Raw genomic sequence first — 15,967 nt, forward strand, 5'->3', positions numbered from 1 at the left:
CGGGGAATATTAGGGCTATCCTGCACCCTCGTTCAGGATACATCCCTAAAGTGCCTTCTTGTGCGGCAGGGTCCACAGTGCTGCAGGCATTTCATCCTCCACCTCATGTGACGGCGGAGGACGGGAGACTTCATCTGCTCTGCCCTGTCAGAGCACTGAGTATTTACACTCTGAGGTCCTCCCGTTGGAGGAAGGCTGACCAGCTGCTAGTGTGTTTTGGGTCTCCCAGGGCCGGGCTCCCTGCATCCAAACATACTATTAGCAACTGGATTGTTCAGACTATTTCCCTGGCCTATCAGGTGCGCGGTTTGCCTTCACCTGTGGCTGTGAGGGCTCACTCTACCAGAGGCAAGGCGGCCTCTCGAGCCCTCCTTTCCGGGGCCTCTTGCAGGATGTTTGTTTAGCGGCTGGCTGGGCCACTCCGCACACATTCATTCGGTTTTACAGTCTTGACCTTCCTTCGGCACCTGGCACTCGTGCGCTCTCCTCTTAGTAGTGCCACTTTATTGCACACAGGGGCAGGCGGGGTTTTCGGCACGGTTTAGTGGGTATCTCGTTCCCATAGTGTCGTAACCGACGCAGTTCGAGTTCCCTCGAAGGGGAACGTCTCGGGTTACGTATGTAACCCTGGTTCCCCGAGAAGGGGAACGAGAGACTGCGTCGGTCCGCCGCACCTCTCTCCCCGCCTGAAGCGCCTGCTTCATAGTTTAAGCTAATGATGAGTGTGTACAGGTGTGCTTTATACTCCTCCGGTTATTCCGTCACACCTTACCGTTCTAGCAACAGGCCAATAGGATTGGAGTGATTTCATTCACGTTCAGACCTGCTTCGCCTAGAGGCGTTCCCATAGTGTCGTAACCGACGCAGTCTCTCGTTCCCCTTCTCGGGGAACCAGGGTTACATACGTAACCCGAGACGTTCTCCAGGACCAACACACAGCAGATTATCAGCAGCTGATCTCTCTTTTAACACCAGGACAGGAACTTCAGCTGGCAGAGGATCCTACTGCTACAACAACTCGCTCTGCAGACAGTAGACACTGATGATAGGCTTTGATTCACAATACAGGACTGCAGCTCCTGCATCACTGTGTATTTAGTTTCATTTATTCCAACAAAGCGTGTTTCGGGCAAATCTGTTGGCATCACCTGCACTTTACACCAGAAGAAGAAACGATGCTTAACAGAGAAAAAAACAATCAAACATGCACAACAGCAACAAGGCTGAATGTTCATGTTTTTTATTGACTGATGCGATCTTATCTGTGTTTAACCTTCAGTCAAACCCAGAAGTAGTTCCTGTTCCTCTTCAGAGCAAACTCATTCCTTCTGACACAACATTATGTTTTTGTAGGATGTGATGATTGTGAAATGAATGAAATGTTTAAAGTAGAAATCAAATTTGTTTCATCTTTTAAATATGCTTTTAATACATTGGATGAAATGACTGTGAGGTGAAACTGTCTCTGGTTGTTCTGAACCACTGACTGTATAAACATTACATTCACATTTATATACAGTCTATGTTCTGATCCCAGTTATCACCAAACTCTGCAGCTCTGTGGAGCTTTAAAAAACAACACGTCTGTCCAGAAACAGAGTTACTCTGAATAATGCTCTGGGGCTCTGTGGCTGGTGTTGATAGATTTTCATTATTTCTTTAGTCTACTTAATGTGAGGTCCCTTTAAACAAGTCCTTTATATGTAAAAGATATAAGATGTTATTATAACTAACAATTATTAATTTTTTCCCCACTAACTGAGGCATGTCCCTTAATTACTACTGTTTTAATTATTCTTGGCTGTCAGGCAGTGGAGGTGGCTACAAATGTTGGAGGTGACTACAAATGTTCCCATGTCTGCCTTAATACCTTTTTTATTGTTGGAGTCTCTGCAATCCATGGATGTTGTTAGGCCTATTTTAGGGGGGCTGAAACCCTGATTGAACCAATCCACAGTGCAGTAACAGTAATTAGTGTAATTAAATAGTATTCTTTGGATCGCCAACTTATCAAATAGAGATATTACACATTTACATGAGCAGCTGGGTAGCATTTATGTCACAGCCTACAGAAGAACTCAGTCTGGTCAAAGTGAATTCCCCCGCCATCAGCGTTGATGTGTCTAAAAGCTAACATGATAGATAGATATATACTATATTTATATTTTTTATAACATTACGTGGGCGTCGGAACCATTGTATGTGGGTGGGACTGTCCCACTTTTTAGGAACAATGATATTGGACCCACTCACTGAAATTCAGCGCCTCTGTTTGTTCACCTTTCAGAGTCGTCATGCTCACGTACTGTCATTAAAACGCTTTTTAAGGGAAAGTTCATCATTTGTTTGCCTGATGCTTTTAAAGGCATCATGTAGTCTTTGTTGCAACATTGAATTACAGTTACACTTACGCTATGTTGTTAAAATAGTTAACAACACAACACTTATAACAGAGTTATCTGATATTTTTGCTAGGCTAGCTAGCTACAGTAATATTAACATTAATCAACCAGAGTTTGCAGCTCTTTGAATCCTGGTCAATGAGAGAAGCTAGCTGTGGTACCAGTGCCAAATCTGATTCAGAAATGGACTGGACAGACTTATTGTTTTTTCAATGTGTGTTGACTCAGCAGAGATGATATTACATGAGAAAGTTGATCTACAGGAGAAACATATCTGAAAGCACCACAGAATGACTGAGAGCTGCACCGACTGAAGTTCTGTTGAGTTTTGGATTTTGAACTGTCACCTGCCACCTGAATTTTGTGTTTCCCTTTACATAAATAAAAACATTTTACCATAAATTGGTGCAAAATTAAGGAGGAAAGGAAAGGAAATTAAGTGTTTAATGCTCTAAATCTTCAGGGGGAGGACCCCCCCAACTAACAGATTTCAGGATTCATGATAGAGACTCTATTGACATTGTATACAAAATACAACAAAAAGCAGTTTAGAGCAAAACATTGAACTTTGCAGCTTTAAAATAGCATATAACTTATAATCAATGGCGATTTATATAAAACAAAATTTATATATATATATAAATCCTGGAGGAGGACACACCCACATTTCTTTTGCTCTAGACGCCCATGTAACATTACAGCACCTTTTGTTCAACAGAGGAGAAATGGAAGAACAAAGTATGTCTGTTATATGTCTGTTAGTGTAGTTCTAATACAGTAACAAAAGAAGATTTTGCAAGCGCAAGTTACGCATCCCCTGGGGGCTAAGCCCCCCCGTGTTTCAATCCTAGTGACGTCCCTGCTGCCCTCTTTTACAGCTTTTTCACAACTCTAGACACAAAACTCACAACCGATGATCAAAATGCACATTTTTCAAAACTCGAACCCTTTTCTCAATTGCTTAGATACAATACACATAAAACTTCATCATTTGTTCATTCAACTAAAATCACCTGTTCAATATGACACAACTTAACATCAAAGTACTACTATTTCAAAAGGCAGTTCACACATTACATTTCAAATGAGTGTCTATTCATTTCCTTACAATGATTAAACTATCAATTGATACAACTGCTCAAAATGATAAGTAACTGTTGCATTACTCTTAATGCATAGTTGTATGGAAACAGACAAACAATCTTCCATGTTTACAGTAAATCATGAAAGTTTCAAGATAATGAGATCAGAGACTGTGTCTATGGTCCCAAATACTGTACCACCTTTTCAGACTATTTACAGTATTGACAGTACTGCACTGTATAGATGCAGGCCCTTGTAATTGCTTGTCCAATTCTGCCAACTCGTTCCTGATGATTGAGTGCACATTGTGGAATGAGTATATAAAGAGTTGATTGGGATCCAATTGCAAGAGCATAGTGATACGTAACAGGGAGCCAGCAGGTGATACAGGTCACAGTGGAGGTCAAGCAGTGGTGGGAGGAAGACGAGGAAGACGTGTTGGTCAAAGGAATGGCAGGGGACAGGCACCCCTTCTGAGAGGTGGTCGTGGGCCTCGTTTGAGAGGTGTGGCGGGACGCAGACCTCATATTGGACCATATAATGCAGTTCTCCTTGTCACCTTTCTTGATGAGCTCCATCAGGTTTGTAGCGCTTCCCTTCCTTAACCCGATTGAGGAATTTTTCTCCGCATGGAGATGGAAGGTTCATGACAAGCATTCCTCATGAACAAGTCACTCTTCTCCAGGCCATGGATGACGCCTGCAATGACATCACAGCAGACCAGTGTCAGGCCTGGATTCGCCATGCCCGAAGGTTTTTTCCAAAATGTTTGGCTAATGAAATCATCCATTGTGATGTAGAAGAGAACCTGTGGCCAAATCCACAACACAGAGTTGATGACAATGTAGAAGTACAGTAATCACTCCTGTTTTGTTTCTTATAGTACAAGCAAGTAAGTTGAGGAACACTTGCTTGCTTGTCTTTTGTTTTCTATTTCATAGAAATCATCAATTATTTTTGTTTTGATTCAAATAAACCTATGTTGTTATTGTACTGTAGTGTTTTGCATCAATATATTACAAACTTTGTTCAATGATTCCACTGTGTCTGTAGTATTCTCTCTACTACTGCATTACTTTTACAGAGATGTATTTACTGTACATGTAGTACCATAATGAAACCTGTATCACCTATTTTGTTCTACAATATTTAATGATTGTATGAACAATGACACAGTGCTTGTGTGTGGGTGATCTATAGTTATGTTTCAATGGTATTTCACAGTAAATTTAAAAGTCAAGACGTTTCGTCCCTCATCCAAAGGACTTCTCCAAAGGATCTCCTTTGGATGAGGGACGAAACGTCTTCCAGTATCTTCAACCAAGTCCAGTTGCCCTTGACTTTAACCTTCGTTGGATAACTATGACCTGGTTATACAAGGACTGGATGGCTCATACCTGGTCCACTGTTCCACAGCCAGGACAGAATCTACATTGCTCAGCCAAACAATGTCCAAAGCCTTTAGCATCTCAGTCCAAACTCATCCACAAACCAGCGTTTTGCCGCCAAGAAGTTGCTTGACTCCCTCTACCAGGAATATGGTACCAACTTCCTGGCGTCTTCAGACTTTGCCTCCTCCCCAGAGGATGTGTTGGTCGGGTTCAGGAGCTCCTCAAACTGCTCTTTCATCGCTTAACAATATCTCGAGTCGAGGTCAGCAGTTCTCATCCATCCCCGGCTGAGCACAGCCTGAGCCAAGCCCTGTTTTTGCTTCCTGAGTCGTCGAATGGCAGGCCAGAACTTTCTTGAGGCCAGTCGAAAGGCCTCCTTCTTCTGCTTGGCGGCTTCCTTCCCCGCTGGGGTCAACCATCAGGTTCTTAGATTGCTGCTGACAGGAAGCCACCTTTACAATGGAGACTTTGAACAAGGCGCACTTTCCATGTCCTCACCTTCGCCCGGGATGCGTGAGTCAAGGCCTGGCCATCAGATGCTCGTCGGCGGGTCCCCTCTAACGGCTGTAGGACGGCGCTCAGGTTTCCCTTTTCTGGGCAAGTTGCTACAGCTCCTTCTCATCCAATTCATGTAGGGTCTTCACAATTCTGTTTTTAATTGCATTTATAGTGAAATATTCATATGTTGCTTATTTACTTGTTAAGTCACACATTATTTACAGAAATAAATGTTGCAGTGTAACAGTTAGCTAACAGTAAGTTACTTTTGTAGTTTTAGCTTTGTAAGCTTAATTTGGTATCAGGACAGTCACTTAATGTTAACTTAAAGGTTCAGTGTGTACATTGTGGTGACATCTAGTGGTCACGTTGCGAATTGTAACCATCAGCTAAGTCTCCCCCTTATCAAAATTGTAGCATAGCTACGGTGGCTGACACAGGACAAAAGATGGAGTCATCTGAGACAGCAGAGAGTAGCCACTCATGGAATGACGTTTCTTTAGATAGATACAAGGTACAAGGTAGATTATTTATCATTATACATTTATAATTATACAGCACTTTGTGAAAGTCTGTAGTTTGCAGTCCCTTCATGCTACACACAGAGAACTTAACAGAAAATTAAACGTGTATTAAAATATGGTAACATATAAAATTGAATTAACTTAAAAATATATACAGTTATTTATATACAAAGGTTATTTACTGCACATACACATATCCATCCATCCACCCGTGTCCATCTTGACTGTGTTTGAGCACCAAGCATCACCTCCCTCATCTTGCCGGAGTCTGACAACTCGGAACACGCACTGCCAGCCGAGTGCTTTTATGAAATACAATAGAAACACAAAGTAGTTCTGATAACCAGAATTTGAACTTGTGGTAAAATGATGATGATGAACGTTTGCAATGGCATTTTACTGTGACACTTTGTGTGTTCGGGCCTTTAGACAGAAGACAAACTCCCTCACAGGAGAGCTGAACGGGAGGCCTCTGCTTCCAAACTGAGAAATCACAGATCCCTCCAGGGTTTGGGTTAAGGCTGGGGAATAGTGTGAAGCTCCACATTGTTCCTAATGTCACCTGATGTACTTTTTACAGGTTTAATGTTCTTCAATGTTTTTATTTCATTCATAACCATCATGTACTACAGGGCCTTTGGCAGAATAACAAGCTCATTTTAATATTACACAACAAATCATATGTTTAAACAAGAACAGGAAATGCTGGAGAATTTAAGAGTTGCGACTGCTGTGACATCACAGCGCCTTCTGTAGATATAAGTAGTGAAGTTGTGAGAGTGTGACAGACTGAAGGAGAAGCAGCAGTTTGTTTCCTCTGAAGGTGAAGCCGCAACGTCTCCTCAGTTCAACCTGCAGGTGAGTTCAGACAGGTAAGCATCCAACCAGGAGACATTACACATGTCTGATAAATCAGCTGTGTGCAGTATTATTCTCAGCTCCTCCAGGATCTCACAGAGACTTTGGACAGTTTTTTAGCCAAAATGACTGAATTAGCAAAACATTGAGCTGAACTTCATAAACATTTAGTCATGTTGCAATAATTTGCAATATTTAAATATTGCATTTCAATTAAAAATGCAACTGTTTTATGAACTTATATATAATCATGTGTGATACTCCCAAATACTGATGAGTTTTGGTTGAGTATGTGTTGATTCCTGAGTGACTGCAGAGCGTCTGTAGAGCTGCAGACTGTGGTTGTATGAAGTGATGGCGGTGAAGTCTGTCAACATGTCTGTAGTTTGTGATGCTGCAGAATTGTGTTGGATTTTACTGAGAGGTGACTCTAATATTCTAAAAATCCTATATTACCATGAAATAACAATTCTAAATCACAGAAAGACTTTGAACCCTGACAAATTCTATTCAACAGTCGGTGTCATGATTTGTATCTAATGCAGTTTTGTGAGGGAAGTCACTCCCAGCTTAGTGTATTGGGGAGTGACGGAGCTACCACCTAAACACCAAATTTAAATTCTACTTATTCCGCATTCACCTAATAATCTGTTCCATGTGAGTTCAGTGACGGAACAAATATATTGTTGCTGTATTTTCAGAGCATCAGACGGATCCACATCAGCAGTTTCAGCAGAAATCTGACAATGAAGGTGAGTTTGTGAACTGATATTTTACAGATCTCCTGTTAAACTGTGAAGAGGCTTGTGATATTGGTAGCTTAGATGGTTGCTACAGCAACAACCCAGGCAGATAATTATTGTCAGTTAGCTCCACCTTAGAGGTGTCTTTGCCCACACCGCCATGAAACTAGAGGCCAAACTGGTAAAACAGTGTGTAAGAGTCAAAGCTCAGTCAGAACGACAACATGTGCTCTGTTCCAGCTGGTATCAGTCGTCTTCCTCCTCCTGGCTCCTCTGTTGACCAGCTGCCAGCAGCTCGTCCAACCGGTGGACTGCAGTGACATCTACAAACAAGACAAGAGCGTCCCCAGTGGAGTGTACACCATCTATCCCCTTGGAGAGAGGTCTGCTGTCCAGGTACACTTCACCTTCTCTGGGACATTTATGCTGGAATCAAAGCAGAGTTACTGAGTCAGATCAGGTGATCATGCTGTAGAGGCACAAACTCTTGCTGATAAATTCAACCAATCACAGCCCTTTGAGAGAGGAGGCATCAGGGGCCGACTTTCCTGCCCCCCCTGGCAGCACCAACAACAGCAGTACTTTTTCTTTTCTCCATGATGAACCAAAGATCGCTCCATGCTCTGGAACGGCATCATGTTACTCTTATGAATACAATAATCTGCTGACTTTGCTGCTACTAATCACACCACTGTCACTCAGCTTGAGATGGTTTTGCACAGTTGCTCAATTCATGTTACACTAGTTGTGGGTACTGTATGTGAACTGCTGGTGCTGTAAGTTTGAGTTTTCAGTAGAATTACATAGCTTTTGTTTTATTCTATTCTATTCTTATTTTAAATACTTATAATGTATCTATTTCCTTTCTCTATTCATCTCTACTTCTATCTGTCTTTGTGCTGCTGTAACAGCTGAATATATAGTTTCATCTTATCTAAACACCACACCTTGTACTTTCTCTGGAGTTGGTTGATTCCAGCCAAGCCCTCTGAGAGATGCATAAAATATCTCCATGAAATATCCAACAATAGAAACTAAATAAGACAAACGTCTCACAGCCTCATAAGTATGAACCTAATAAACAAGTTCAGACAGCTGAAGTAATTTACTAATGAATGTGTTTGTGTGTAGGTGTACTGTGACATGAAATCAGAAGGAGGTCGCTGGACGGTGAGTATTACCACAGAGTGACTTTCAGTATCAGCACTTCCTGTTGGACTTTCACAATAAATGACATAGCAGTAAAACCTTGTTGCCTGGAAACATGAGCTGTCAGGTATCTGGTGTGTTTAGCTAGTTCTCCCTCCATCCCGTCCCCCCCAGGTGTTCCAGAGGAGGATGGACGGCACCGTGAACTTCTACAGGGGCTGGGATCAGTACAAGCTGGGCTTTGGTAGCGCTGCTGGAGAGTACTGGCTCGGTGAGAAACCAAACCTAACTAACACTAATGTGACTTTGTGAAACTTTGTTGTGTGAATCCAGAAATGAGACTGACCAAGTTTTGTGTCTAAAGTCTAGATCAGTTAGTGTGAGAGTGTTTTAATCAATTATCTCCACGTCTGTCCAAAATGTCAAACTGTGCCCAGTGTGTACATGTATATATACAGTGTGTATGTGTGTGTTTGTGTGTGTGCAGGTCTTGAGAACATCTACCAACTGACTAAGCACAGAAAATATGAGCTGCTGGTCGACATGGAGGACTTTAAGGGGAAGAAAGTGTTTGCTCGCTACTCTTCATTCTCCATCGCTTCAGAGTGTAACGGATATAAACTGAGTGTATCTGGATTCATCAATGGAGGGGCGGGTGAGTAAGATGTGTCTTTCTACACTTCTACATCTTGAGCAGGTTGCTGCACCCCAAACTCCCCCTCTCTCTAGCGCACACACACACACACACACACACACACACACACACACACACACACATATAAATCTATATCTACATGTGTATATATCTAGATTTATTTATTTACTTCTGTGTAGTAAAGCTTCATTTAATGTAGACTAGCTAGTAGCTTAGCTCACTACATTTTCCAAGTAGCTTGCCCAACACTGCTGGTTGCAATCTTAAAACCGCACCGCTAGTGGTCGCTGAAAACTCATAATGCCCCTTCAACACAAGTCAGAAACATTTTTCCACTGGGCGCCTCAGCAGGGGTAGAGTGACCTCTGCTGGTTGAGCTTCCACATAGCAAGGATGAATTTGTTATGAAGGTTTTAATTAAATAATAATATCTAAAATATATAATTAACTTCAGCTTCATATGAGACCAGTTCACTTAATCTGAAGTTATAGGTCAGGTCTTATAAATGTTTAGTTAGGTTTTACTAAAAAATGTGATTTTGGCTTAGTTTTAGTCTATAATAACCTTTCTAACTACACCGTACATGAGCCTACTTTTATTAAGTTTTACCTGTTACTTTCACTTACAAAAAAGGAATAGACCGTGTGATTTTCTTACGTATCATCCAGGTGAAACACTGAGTCGATCAGAGATCGACCTGCTGGTGACTTCAGCTGTCTGGACCATAACTGGTCTCATCAGTCTGTCTGATAGAGGACTGCAGACTGTGAAAAGTTCAGCTGATACTTATAGATAATGCAAATTTACTAACCCTGTGGTTCTTCTGTGTGTCTGTAGGAGACTCCTTGACTTATCACAACGGAATGAAGTTCACCACCTTTGACAAAGACCAGGACTCTTCATCCAGGAACTGTGCCAGATCATTCCTGGGGGCGTTCTGGTACAACGACTGTCACCATACAAACCCCAACGGGGTTTATCGCTGGGGGGCTGACAAGACCATCTCTTCTGTTGGAGTGGCGTGGTACTATTGGAAGGGTTGGAACTACTCCCTGAAGACCTTCAGCATGAAGATCCGTCCTGTGCAGTAGTTCTCCTGGACCAACGTACAGCAGAATATCAGCAGCTGATCTCTCTCCTGATTTCTTTCTCTTTCTCTCATTAAGCATGTAATCTCACAACGGGCCTTATTTTCCTGAAACTGGGCACGAGCACAATCCACCAGCAGCAGAACACCAACTCAGATTAGTCCTTTTTGTTACCATCTGTGGCTCAAAGCGGCCCAGAATCTTGAAATGGAAACAGATATTTAGAGTCTGATTGTGTGAAAAGCTGATAGTGACAGGTTTGAAACCCTTGTGTGAATCATTATCTGCTATACGCTGACAATAAATAAGAAGCTGAGCATTAAGATGATCTTTTGTCTTTACTGTGTCTGCTGTTCTCTGACTCTATAGATTCCAGCAGTATAACTCATATACGACCAAAACTCACTGAATAAACTGTCGGAGAACAATAAAATCACACTTCCATTCATATATTTGCAATTAAAAATGGTGTCTCATCTCTACTGTTTTTGTAATAAAAAGTTGCATCTGGTCATAGATATCGCTCCAATGTCTGGTGGCCATCTCAAAAACGTTTGTCCACCATCTTGACCAGTTTTTAAAAGGTACAGTGGTCGCAGCCATGCGGCTTTATGGGTAATAGTCGATGCTGCTTTCAAAACTGGCCGTTACTGGGGCAGCTTGAAGGCGTCTCAGGAGACAGGAAGAGATCGTTCGATCGCTTCTGCTTCTGAACACTTCTGTTCTCTTCGCTCTTAATTATTATTATTTATTCCGCCGTTTTTTGGCATCTATCTTCTCCTGTACCGTTTGTCCTACGAACTTGGTTTCAACTTCAAATTGTACATCTTCTTCATGATCTGTGTTGCTGATATCTGTATTGGTTGATTTTATATTAATATTATTATGCATTTAAAAATGAATGGGTTCCTATGGGACTCCTCTTCCAACCTAGCGGGGATGGAGCTAAACTCCCATGATGCATGGCAGTGAAGAAAGTTTTGCCAAAATTTGCAAATAAGTCTCCTATTTGTTTGAAATACAAAACAAATACTTTGTGATTTATGTATTTGTTAAATGTGTCTGCTTAGAAAATAATGTTTTTTGTTGGAAATTGTCATTCTTGTGGTGATTTACTATTGAAACCAGGAATTGAAGTGCCTGTTTCATTTGATAAAAATGGCTGCATTGATAGCTAGCCTGCAGCCAGGGTTGAGTGGACTCTAGTAGTAATGTTTAGCTGTCTTCTGCTTTGCTCCTCCAGTTCTTCAGCTTGCATTCTCTTTCTCCTCAATTGTGGTGAAGACCTGTGCTTTATATTTTTGTGTTCAGCTGCTCAAGCTGTAACTCAAATTGCCCAAACGACAGCTGAAATTTTAATTTTTTAAGGCAAATGCACTTTACCATCAAAAATAGTTCAAAAAGCAGTGTGATCCAATAGCGTAGTGGTATAGAGACAGTCCTCAGAGTACCACTTCATGCTCCAGACATTGATTTGATTCACAATATTAATATATTGTTTGTGTATATATGTATTATTGTTTTTGTTTGAACTTGATGCTAACAAAATGTGGAGTCCTTACTGACTTTCAGTGGTTACTTTAGAAATTCTATGTTGTTAGTCTTTCTAAATGCAATCATTGTTTACATGATATTAAGTCTTTTACAGCATAATTCTGTGGCTGTTTATTTTATTCTTCAACAGCGGAGTAGACATCACAGAAAATGTGTTTATAAGGAGGCATTTTTTTTTTGTCAGAATAAGACACATGATTGACAAAGAAACTTGAAAGCCTTCCCTTCACAGTGTAGCTGAGTAGCCCGGTGGTTTAGGTCTTGCTCTTGCTCTGAAAACCAGGGATTGATGGATCAAACCCCGCTCACAGCATGTTAATGAAAAGGGGCAAAACTTAACACATATGTTTGCTGAACATGTGTGCAGCACATCATTGAGTCTCTTAGCTGATGGAGCCACACATTGCACCGACAGCTGTAGCAATCGCAAAAAATAACCGGCAGCTCTCGCAGGCATTTTGTTAAGGAAATACCCATTCTAGTTCATTCTGGATATGATATTTTAGGCAGTTTGTCCTGCATCAGTAATACACTAGCCTGCACGTTCTGCTACACACAAATGGAACATTTAACAAGTAGTCTGGGTTGCCTAAAGAGGGAGCTGTCTGCATCTCTCACTTAATGGCCTGAAAGGATCCTTTGGCATCTTGTGAGTTATCTGTTTGGCCTGCCACCTCGACCATTGCCCTAAGTAGGACTGTTTTGAGATCTATTGCCTAAAAAACTGTAAGAATGAGAGCATTTTGGTCACTATTTGTGGTTTGGGAGCCTTAGTTAGATCCCCTACCTGTGATGGTGCAATGAGTCTTTTCTTTTTCTCCACACAATTTCCTGCCTTGGTATTCTACCTCCTGCTGGCACAGATGTAATTTGTCTTTACTTTCCTTGTGACCTCCATGTGCCAAAGCCTGCAGCATGGCTACAGAGTCTCTCTCACAATGTTCCATTGAGGAACAGTAAATGAGCAAGTCATCCACGTATTGGATCAGCGTGCTGTCAATGTCTAGGTGCTGCAGGTCCTAAGTCAGGGTGCAAGGGAACACTGAAAAATATAGATAAATATATATAGATGATTGACTGTACCAGTGAGCTCCTGGTGGCAGGTTTGACAACAATGTGTGTGGATTTGGCAAGACTGGTGCTGCTGACATGTGCAGATCATGCACTCATCTGTAGATAATACCATCATCCCGGCCCTGCTGCAGGACAAGCTCTCCCAGCTGAGCGTGCCTGACTCTGCCTGCAGGTGGATCACAGACTTCTTGATGGACAGGAAGCAGCACATGAAGCTGGGAAAACATGTCTCTGATTCCAGGACCATCAGCACCGGATCCCCTCAAGGCTGCGTTCTTTCCCCCGTTCTCTTCTCCCTGTACACCAACAGCTGCACCTCCAGTCACCAGTCTGTCAAGCTCCTGAAGTTTGCGGATGACACCACCCTCATTGGGCTCATCTCAGGTGGGGACGAGTCCGCCTACAGGTGGGAGATCGACCATCTGGTGACCTGGTGCAGCAAGAACAGTCTCTGTTGCTCTGAGGACCGTGGAGATGGTCGTGGACTTCAGGAAGAGCCCAGCCCCACCCTCCCCCATCATCCTGTGTGACTCCCCAGTCACCATTTAGGACTCCTTCCGCTTCCTGGGCACCATCATCTCCCAGGACCTCAAGTGGGAGCTGAACATCACCTCCCTCACCAAGAAGGTCCAGCAGAGGATGTACTTCCTGCGGCAGCTGAAGAAGTTCAACCTGCCAAAGACAATGATGGTGCACTTCTACACCGCCATCATTGAGTCCATCCTCACCTCCTCCATCACCATCTGGTTCGCTGCTGCCACTGCCAGGGACAAGGGCAGGCTGAAGCGCATCGTTCACTCTGCAGACAAGGTGATTGGCTGCAATCTTCCTTCTCTTCTGGACCTGTACTCCTCGAGGACTCGGAGGCAAGCAGGAAATATTGCAGCTGACTCCTCCCACCCCGGACACAAACTGTTTCAGACTCTCCCCTCTGGCAGGAGACCAAAACCTCTCGCCACAAAACAGCCTCTACCCGTCTGCAGCTGGCCTCATTAACAAGGCCCGGGTCCCCCACTCCCATCCCCCCTTGCAAACGATACATTCACGTTTCATCTCATGTTGTGGTGTATAACATATGTGCATCTGGCCATTACGTGTATCCGGCCATTACAGTTTAACATAATGCTCTGCAGCTGGTGAGAGGGACAGTGAACCCTTATGGGGAAGTAATGATTGATGGGTGCAGTGTTAGGGGAAGTAGAGATTAGGTATAAAGAGATTAGTGTGTATGAAGGGACTGTACCCTTCTGTGGTGTCTAATAGATGGTTACACTTATTTTACAGCACCGTGCCCTTATATGGTTTTTAGCAGAGACCTAAACATGTCCTATATAAGCTGTGTTCGATGTACAGAGAGACAGAGTGGTCATCGGGCTGGGTCACTCTCCAAACTGCTGCAGAGCTTGTAATTGATGCTGAATTCTTTGATGTAATAAACTTTTATAATCAAGAACAGTGTCAAGCGGATTTCTTCTCAACACATCATCGCAGCATTATCGTTCGGACACCACAATGTCTTGCACAGACCCCGGCACGTCGCACATATTTGTTGTTAATTGTTGATCTTTTTATATTGTCAGTTTATATATTTATATGTACACAATATTCTCTTCCGTTGCGTTACTTCTGCATGACACAGACCCAGAATAATGCACATGTGTATATCTGCAACGTTGTTCTTCTATTCCATATTTATATATTTCTGCATTTATTTATGTTAACTGTTTGTCTGCGTGTAGCACCTTATCACCACAGCAAATTCCACAGCAAAACACTACTTGGCAATAAAGCTCCTTCTGATTCTGATCTTCTGATCTGATTCTGATAATGTGGCTTTTTTTTATTTGACATTGATTGGATCCCTTGTGTTAAATGACTTTCCAATTTCCAGATACTTTGGGACTACCCCACTTTTTAAAGAGAGTGAGAGGACATGAGTTGATGGCTCACTAAATGGGAATGCTACTTCTTTTTAAAGCTGAGCCTTGATTTCATCATGACCTGCTGCAGAGTTATTAAGGTTCACTATAATATCAAAGACTTCACTGGATGTAGGAGGGTCTAAAATACACACTGTGGGAGAGCAACCAGTAATCGAATCAAATGGACCATCATCTGTACAAACAATTTGTTCTGCAAGATTTCTACCAACCTTGGCAAAGAAGTCATTGAGTATACTAAGAATATAATCTGAAAGGGCAGAGGATCCTACTGCTACAACAACTCACTCTGCAGACAGTAGACACTGATGATACGCTTTGATTCAGAGGACAGAACATTAAATATTGATGGAAAGGAGGGATCCTGCTGCTCCTGTATCACAATAATAAACTAAATACACACTTAAGCAGTGTGTATTTAGTTTATTACAAAGCATGTGTTGGGGAAATCTGTCGGCACCATCAGCGCCACAGAGACGAAGAAACAATCCATAACAGGAAGATGGGAGAGACAAACCAATCAAACATGCCAACAGCAGCATGGCTGAATGTTCACACTGTGATCTTATCAGTGTTTAAACTTCAGTCAAACTCATTTCTGCTGTAACACGTAACTATGATTTGTAGTATGTGATGATTGTGAAGTGAATAAAACATTTAAAGCAGAAAGCAAACAGTTAACTATTCTTTTAATAGTTTATCACGAAGAAAAAGCCACACTAGTGGCAGCTAATGGGGATCTGAAGAAACAAATAAGTGTCAGGGACACGCTGGTGGACGTGTCACAGTGGGGAATTAAACCCTGGTCTGTCACACCAAAGGCATGTGTCTTATCCACTGTTCCATCACCACCAAACATTGGATGAAATGACTCGGTGTGAAGTGAAACGGTCTCTGGTTGTTCTGAACCACTGACTGTTTAAACATTACATACACACCTTTAAATACAGTCTATGTTCTGAAGCAACAGTTATCACCAACTCTGCAGCTCTATGGAGCTTTAAAAA

The 15,967-nt window shown here is 42.2% G+C and overlaps 1 protein-coding gene and 1 long non-coding RNA gene across 3 annotated transcripts in view; one reads left to right on the plus strand and one right to left on the minus strand.

Annotated features, from left to right (window-relative positions):
* Positions 1–923: 923 nt before the first annotated feature.
* LOC119915914 overlaps positions 924–15,967 on the minus strand; it is a 28,444-nt gene continuing 13,400 nt past the window's right edge. The window contains exon 3 of the long non-coding RNA XR_005447045.1: positions 924–1,023. This is a non-coding gene — a long non-coding RNA (uncharacterized LOC119915914). The remainder of the gene's footprint in view (positions 1,024–15,967) is intronic.
* On the plus strand, positions 6,628–10,715 carry LOC119915899 (microfibril-associated glycoprotein 4-like). 2 transcript variants are annotated; one of them, XM_038735704.1, is made up of 7 exons: positions 6,628–6,770; positions 7,458–7,508; positions 7,740–7,895; positions 8,631–8,669; positions 8,823–8,919; positions 9,136–9,303; positions 10,142–10,715. In XM_038735704.1, exons 2-7 carry the CDS (start codon positions 7,503–7,505, stop codon positions 10,393–10,395), a joined length of 720 nt encoding a protein of 239 aa, XP_038591632.1. In that variant the 5' UTR covers positions 6,628–6,770; positions 7,458–7,502; the 3' UTR covers positions 10,396–10,715. The 2 variants fall into 2 exon arrangements, with proteins under 2 accessions (XP_038591632.1, XP_038591633.1); XM_038735705.1 differs by having other exon boundaries at positions 6,638–6,756.

This window comes from Micropterus salmoides, unplaced genomic scaffold (genome assembly GCF_014851395.1).
Source record: "Micropterus salmoides isolate LMB-PRFRI ecotype aquatic unplaced genomic scaffold, ASM1485139v1 Ms_hic_scaffold_21, whole genome shotgun sequence".
In the NCBI taxonomy this organism is placed as follows: Eukaryota; Metazoa; Chordata; class Actinopteri; order Centrarchiformes; family Centrarchidae; genus Micropterus; species Micropterus salmoides.

Coding starts and splice junctions, on each gene's coding strand:
- LOC119915899 (XM_038735704.1), top strand. Junction 8,670..8,822: donor CAGAAGGAGGTCGCTGGACG/GTGAGTATTACC, acceptor CGTCCCCCCCAG/GTGTTCCAGAGGAGGATGGA. Junction 9,304..10,141: donor ATTCATCAATGGAGGGGCGG/GTGAGTAAGATG, acceptor GTGTGTCTGTAG/GAGACTCCTTGACTTATCAC.